Source organism: Sphaeroforma arctica (assembly GCF_001186125.1).
Source record: "Sphaeroforma arctica JP610 unplaced genomic scaffold supercont1.829, whole genome shotgun sequence".
NCBI classification, from domain to species: Eukaryota; class Ichthyosporea; order Ichthyophonida; genus Sphaeroforma; species Sphaeroforma arctica.
Genome location: NW_014039729.1, coordinates 9,685 through 16,972, shown reverse-complemented (window position 1 = coordinate 16,972; position 7,288 = coordinate 9,685). Strand labels below are relative to the sequence as shown.

General features: G+C 42.9%; 2 protein-coding genes across 2 annotated transcripts in view; one reads left to right on the top strand and one right to left on the bottom strand.

Moving 5' to 3' along the window:
- Positions 1 to 121: 121 nt before the first annotated feature.
- SARC_08797 (peptidyl-tRNA hydrolase) lies at positions 122 to 4,537 on the top strand. The gene is made up of 5 exons (XM_014297209.1): positions 122 to 253; positions 1,622 to 1,753; positions 2,106 to 2,242; positions 2,669 to 2,786; positions 3,555 to 4,537. The coding sequence occupies exons 1-5, from the start codon at positions 233 to 235 to the stop codon at positions 3,702 to 3,704; spliced, it is 558 nt and encodes a 185-aa protein (XP_014152684.1). The 5' UTR covers positions 122 to 232; the 3' UTR covers positions 3,705 to 4,537.
- Positions 4,538 to 5,558: 1,021 nt separating this feature from the next.
- The window catches only part of SARC_08796 (hypothetical protein), a 2,366-nt gene continuing 636 nt past the window's right edge, over positions 5,559 to 7,288 (bottom strand). The window contains exons 2-6 of the mRNA XM_014297208.1: positions 6,979 to 7,096; positions 6,552 to 6,698; positions 6,119 to 6,265; positions 5,864 to 5,939; positions 5,559 to 5,713 (exon numbers count right to left, since the gene is read on the bottom strand). Of these exons, the coding sequence (XP_014152683.1) occupies positions 5,607 to 5,713; positions 5,864 to 5,939; positions 6,119 to 6,265; positions 6,552 to 6,698; positions 6,979 to 7,096 (595 nt within the window). The 3' untranslated portion in view covers positions 5,559 to 5,606. The remainder of the gene's footprint in view (positions 5,714 to 5,863; positions 5,940 to 6,118; positions 6,266 to 6,551; positions 6,699 to 6,978; positions 7,097 to 7,288) is intronic.

The window sequence follows — 7,288 nt, the reverse complement described above, 5'->3', positions numbered from 1 at the left end:
ATGGTGTAGGGTTTCATAGTTTAGGGTTTCACTGTTTAGGGTTTCACGGTTTAGGGTTTCATGGTTTAGGGTTTCATGGTTTAGGGGGTTTTCTCAGATTCTGACGGGTTTATAAAATGTGCCACAGTGGTATTGTGCTGTTTATTACATTTTTGATCACTACTTCACATGGATTGATAGAAAGCTCCCTGCAGCGTGTGCAAACAACGGCACTCCATGTGATGCCGCCGTCATGAACGTACCAAAGACCCTAGTACGTTATCATATTCTACCGCAACTTTCAGCTCGCTCATATACTACTATACCTTGCTGTACATACATGCCTAATGTATGCGTGTGGGCATATTTACCTAGCAATTCGCCCATATACTGCATAGTTGCATATACTTGCCTGTTTCAGCCTATTAGAAAAATTCTTACACCAACCGAAGTGGTATACAAAATTCCCCGTATATTGATGTACCTTGATGTATACACTTGCTTTTTATAAGCGCATAGGCAGAAACTTCACGTTCACTGCCATGGCCTTGCATTTGGCCCAATTGTCTGCAGTCCGCACATCGGCGGAGTCGTCACAATTGTCGCAATGGCTTAGCAAGTCCCTCGTATACTATTTTGTTTCGTTATACATATGTGTCTGTTGTGAGCCTATACACCGGATCTGCACATATCATTGATATAACAAGTCGTTCTATCGGCCTTGTTGTACATCCTTGACTGTTTTGAGCTTATAGGTAAACCCGTTGTACCTATCGCTGTGGTATATCGATCCGCAAAGGGTATTAGGTCTGGATTATGAAAGCTATTAAGATAAACCCTTAAAATGTACAAAATGGCTCTGTATGGTTCTGGAATACCATGGTGATACTAAAAGCATGCTCCTCTCGTACTATATCCTGATTCGTGTCTGAGACTTACTCACTATTCTGCCAATAACTGCATGTAATCAAGATACCTGCACTTAAATTCTATCCAAAGTAGCATCACTTTAGATTTTTTTTGGGCTAAGTCATAATGTCTTTCCAGCTGAGTGCATATTCTAACAGTTCTGCGTATGTGCATATTAAACAACGGTCTCGTTCCTATATTTATCTAAATGCCCCACACACGCGTGAATGAGCCTTGGGCAATATCTGGCGTAGTCAAATAAGACGTGGTTTATGCACACGTACATATAGATATACCTAGAACTTACGACCATATGGTTGAAAATGTGTGTTATTGCATCATCAACGTATCTCTTTACAATGCACGTTCGAACAGAGAGCTAACTAAGTTGATCATATAGCATGCATCGCTTCTTTACAGAACTCCTCTTTAATATGGTACGTATATGAAAAGAATCATCCTGTGAGCTTGTATGCGATCACGAGTTATACCAATCTACCCGTCCTCCGACACGCTCACCCCATGAGTCTTTGCATAATTACTTACGGCTCGAAAATAGTTGATGCCGTCTGCACCAATAGTTACTGAAAGCCCAATCTCAAACTCAGGTGCATACAAGTCCCCTTCCCCCGTCTCTTCGTATACCTACAATAAACAGGAATCACAACTACTTGGTCCTAGCTAATCTCTTTTGAATCTCTTACTTCTTTGTGTTTATCATACACTCCCACAGATTGTGGGGTTAGGGAATTACACCATGCACAATACCAGACACAGCGTCGGCATGTTGTTTGTGGATCGACTGGCCGCTACACACGACGCGAAATGGGAGTCGGTGCGCTCTGTGTATGGAAATGTTGCGCAGGTGAGTCTGATAGTATCAGTGATAGATCTGATTGGATCGAGTTTTACAGTTACTTTGCATATGCTGCCATAAAGCACACCATATGGCACTTTTAAGGATCGGCTGATGTGAGGCATACATGAGTTTGCAGGGCTCTCAGAGGCGGGTTTGCAGCTGCAAATCTTGCCCATATATGTGACGATCATAGACGTTGCTTATATCCAGCGTTTTGATATGCAACGGTGAAGTTTGTTATATCGCTGTTAAGTTATTTGAGATGGATAGTATTCGCACAAAAAAAAACCCTTTTCGAACAACATCGGGATCGCCTTTGAACGCCTTTGAACGCATTTGAATGCTTCTATCTTCACAGTTTCGAGTACAGAAGGCAAATGGTATAGATCACGATCTGATTCTTCTGAAACCGAAACTATTTATGAATGTGAATGGTAAAAGCGTGGGGAAGACCTGTGCCCAGTACCTCAACAACAATTGGAGGGAGAAGAACAGGTATGTGCTTCTCAACTTGTAGTATTTCGAATATATCATTGATTGTCAACCAGTTATATGTCTGATGGGCAGGCCTAAGTTTAAATAAGGTACAAACTGTTTGCCCATAGACTTGAAGATAGTTCATGAGGGGCGAGACAACAATGAATAGCAGACTTAGAGACAGGTGAGGTAGAGTAGAGATCCATTCGAACTTGTTATTGGTTGTCAGTTTAAAAAGCTGTTTGGCAGACCCTTCCTATAGTGTTTGGCTACACATGCGGTGGACGGTGTGTACTATTTGCATCACAACATTCGAGCATGATGCACTTCAGTCGTTGTGTGGGGGTACATTGGTTGAAGGCAATCTTGCAACGCATTCACAGCTTCGACCACCCGCTCGCTGTTGAATCCGCAATACTTACATACACGCACCTTCACAAATAGGTTATACCTTGTGCATGATGAACTAGAGAAGTCATTCGGCAAGTGGACAATTAAGGAGAAGGGCAGTGCTTCTGGGCATAATGGCGTACGCAGCGTTCATCAGGTGCTTGCTTCACAGGTCAGTCGACTGCGTGTACGTGTGCGTACCCATGTGTCAAGAAGTAGGTGTGCACATATGCATGTGCATGTATGCTGAAGTATGTGTACCAATATACAAATGTACTGGCTTAATTAAGCGTGCATGCCCTACCCGTAAACGCATGGCTATTTGGTTGAGCGTGGTTTCTACATGCACATATGCATACGCTATAGGCTTACATGGGGTGTGCGCTGAACTGCTTGCAAGCGTTTATACGTTTTAAAACTTTTATGCTGTTTCTTCAGTTGTGTATACTCCACACATACGTTGAATACCATTTTATTTCGAACGATAGGTGTCTGGTGCTCTTATTGCCTCCATAGACCACATCTGTCATTATAGACAATATGTAAATCGTTCTTACAGTGTGGACTGCCTGTCAATGGTCACATTCATTTCCATTGTATCAGCAACACTACTCAAGTCACACCACTTGGGATTACATCTGCACCACAAACCAACATTAAGTTATTCGTGTGCTTGACCTTTTGGTAACGGAGGACATAGCCCATTCTGCCGTTAACCAACACATGCGAGTCCGTACGCGTTTACTGCTCAAGAACAATCACTATATTCATACCCATGTCGCATGGCGCAATCCGACTACATGTGCATCCGCCTTGTATTAAAAATGGTAGCAAGCCCTGATTAATTGAATACTCAGTTGACCTATATACCCAGTTTGTTGTGCAACGCCCCCAGGAATAGATCTTGATACTAACAGCACATACACTGATACAATCACAGGATATGCCCCGACTCCGTATCGGCATAGGCAAGCCGTCCAATAAATCTGACGTAGCGGCCCATGTCTTGCAAGGATTCAATAGAGACGAACGTGAGAAACTAGATGCCGTATTGGACGCTTGTGCAAAGGACCTTGTTGCCCGATTATAGCATCGTCCATGCGATGCTCGTACATCCGTTGTACACTGGATACAGCTGGAAAGTTCATCTAACCCGTGGGCTTATATTATTAGACAATTACAAAGGAGCAGTATACCTGCACTTGGAGTGGTAGTCCGCGGTTTCTCGGTTGAGGTATAAGTATGCTGCTCACATTCATCAGCAGTGGTATATCCAAACACGTGACCTGTGATTGGATGCGATTCTTTTACACCCCGGTTTGAGAGCAGACGGATCGCGATGCATACCCTATTGAGGGGCGTGTGATGTCTTTACATGCCTGCTGATTCAAAATCTAACTGAGGTTGTCTACGGACTGTCGAACGTTGCGCTAGTACAGTATGAAAAAGGGGGATGGGATCAGACCGCATAGCATACCTCAGTGAGATGTATTTGATGCCTCACGATGGCTGTTAACACAGATGTTCATTTCAGTCGTTTCCAAAAGGAACTGTCAAACTTCACTAGTCGTGATAAGCGGAGGAGAAGGGGCGGGGGGGATAACTGGGCTGGTTAGGCGAATGCATATAGGAGGTAGACAGTTCAAGATAGGACTATAGGTGAGGAGGATATTAAACAAACAGTTGGCCTTCCAAGCAGTGCTGTGATAAAATATGAAGAAGCCAATCGGGATCCTTTTCCCATCGCCTTTGCTCCGATTACTTGTCTTGATCAAAAAAAATATTTTGCATCTAAACCATCCTCCGCCGAACAAGTTATCAACCCCTTGGGAAAAAATGTGAGATGTGAGGGCCAGGTTCAACAGTGTTTTGTGAACTCTTTGCCTATCAGGCTCGAGGAATTCAATTAAAGAAAATTGCTCCTACTCGTTGATCTTCCGTTTTTCTGATATAAGTGTCGAAGACGCAACCAATATTTCTCGAGGATCTAATAGCAGGTGGTCATCTCCGAGAAAAAGGCTGACTTTGCTAATCATATACGCTATAAACAATAAGCTCGTGCTATTAGGTGAGCGTGAGTTACCTGAAATTCGTTATACGACTCGTGATAGTCTCGCAGATTCTAGTGCTTTGACCTTTTCATCCGCCAGATAAAAGGGCCTGCAATCTACGTGCACGAGAAATGCTCGAAAGGTCATCGCAGTGACAGCAGCGAACATAGTGTAGCAGCACAACAGCACACCGCCAGCGACATGGTCTATTCAAGACACGTATCGCAGTTAGTAAGACATGTTTAGTCTAGATGTTTGACAAAAGCTCTAACTTTACCCGATTTTTATTCAAGCAAGACTGTGGATTGAATATAACTGATCGTGGTGCACATGCAGAACTAAATTAGGTTATCTGTATATTGACACCTCCAGTAGAAAGACTGCTAAAAACGTACCCTGCTCGTAGCACTCCACACAAAGGATGGAATCGTTCGTGCTGCATTTCAGTGGGCAGTCCGTTGTCTTCGTTGTCAGGTGCACGACCAGGCCATCACTATAAGTGCTCTGAGAGGACGCCTCCAGACCAGTCGCTTACGAAATCTTCATAGAACACCGTTGTAGCCACCAAAGTGGGACAAAAAGATCCTTTTCATCACACATACTCGTCGCTACAAACGATGGTTACAGACGGCTGTCACGAGCTACAGACAACCATCAACAAGGAAATATCCACGATATTGAGGAAGAATTCGATAGTCATAAAACGTACAGACACGCACACCATGAGCCATACTCATGGCAAAAAATCAGAACTATTCTGCTTGCATAGTCAGGCAAACTACAGGCTAAAATTAAAATTAAATCACGCCGCGGGTGCGTCAAACAGATATAGGCCGTGTCCACGAGGTTTACACTCGCGGTTTGCTAACGACCAGTATAGCACGCACGATATGTGTGGCAGTTGCAAGTGCCTCCGGAGTACTGTACCAACTTCAGGGTTGTTATATCGAATTCATATTTAATTCACTAAAGCGCATGTTATGGCTCTGCGTTATCGCTCGCTTCGTCTCGGACAGATTGTTCGCCTGAAGTTGTTCGCTGAATAGATCTGAGTCACAAAGTTGCGAGTGATCGAAGGGATATGAATTCGGCACATGTCAGAACCTTTTATTGCGGTATTTTGGCAACCTATACAATAGTTTAAAATCTGACTACAGAATGACATTAATAAAAAGAAGCCACCTTCCAATGCAATTACCTTCCACCACTGCCTTTGGATTTACACGAGTGCTTGATATATGCGGTCTGGTTACAGCTGCCCGAGGGACGATTTCCTAGTGTGTGGTGAAGATAAAACGATCACGGACAATTTCATAGGATTGTTTCACATAAGCTGATTGAACTACAACATACTGATATTGTCCTGATCGAGCAATCAGTTTCATGAGTTTCACAACATCGCGCTGTAAACGAATTTTTACGCGGTACCTTAGTCTAGAAATGTAAGGCATACCTGACCCAATAATTGAGCATCTGGATCAAAGCCGAGTGCGTATTCTAATGTGGTTTTCTTAGTCTGGGCCGGGCCGGTGGCAGTGGTCTCGTCTGCGAGTTGTGGCGTTTTAAAAATTGGATCTCCGGATACGAGTGTAAGCGATACCTGCAGACAGACGCAGACATATTCAATTTGTAGTGCGCCGGGTATTCACAGGATGATCCACAAATCTCCCAGACAATATGAATTTTGGTTCACAAATGTTTACCAATAACCTTTGGTTCGTAGCATAAATTGCTTAGCATCAGGTACGGTTCTGATGGAAGTATTGGGAGGGGGCAAACGCAAACGCAGTCAAATATTACGTCTCGTTTAACACGATTTGCTCTGAACTCAACCTTGAGACACTCAGGTTGCACTCATTAAGTATCTACTCAAGACAACAGATTACCTTTATTTGCAATATGGAATTATCTTTCCTCCGTTTGTGTGATTCATCGCCGCTGAGGATATACCGACGCTCCATGCCGTCACGCCCAGCGAACTCCGAGAGATCGACTTTTACGACACCAAGTTTGTCGTTGCCGAATCGTGTCTCCTGAGATATGAGCATGGAATGTACATCAATATTTTTATTATCGTTCAAACTGCTTAAAGAGGGAACGCATCTAAAACTATTTGACATTGATACAAAAATCGACACCAGCGGAATTAGAACGCAAAAATTAGCAAACAGCACTACCAACAAGTTTGGTCACACGAAGAAAGGGCTATGAATGGTCTATGGAAACGCCATCCGCCTCGACTATAACCTTGCGGAGATGTGCATTGGTAATGTCCAGCTGATCATGGACAACCCAAAGCAGAGAATCATTTACCTTGTAAATTTTTATACCGCATATGCAAGGTAGCAGCCGTTCCTCATCATCGGCCGGAATACCACATTTGAAATCAAACGTCTGATCCCATTCAACCTTAAAGCTCGAAATCTCGCGCCTGAACGACACATCGAATTGAAGATGAGCCAATTGAGTATTCAAACATGAAATGTTAATTTACCACACAACCCACCAACAGAGCTGTGCTTTCAACTCACATGCATACAATTATTTATATTCTATATATATATATATATATATATATATATATATATATATATATATATATATATATATATATATATATATA

Bases quoted from the DNA above. Each gene is read 5' to 3' on its own strand.
- SARC_08797 (XM_014297209.1), top strand. From the start codon at position 233: ATGAACGTACCAAAGACCCTA. The intron at 2,243-2,668 runs GTATGTGCTTCT...CTTCACAAATAG, and splicing joins AATTGGAGGGAGAAGAACAG to GTTATACCTTGTGCATGATG. The intron at 2,787-3,554 runs GTCAGTCGACTG...ATACAATCACAG, and splicing joins ATCAGGTGCTTGCTTCACAG to GATATGCCCCGACTCCGTAT.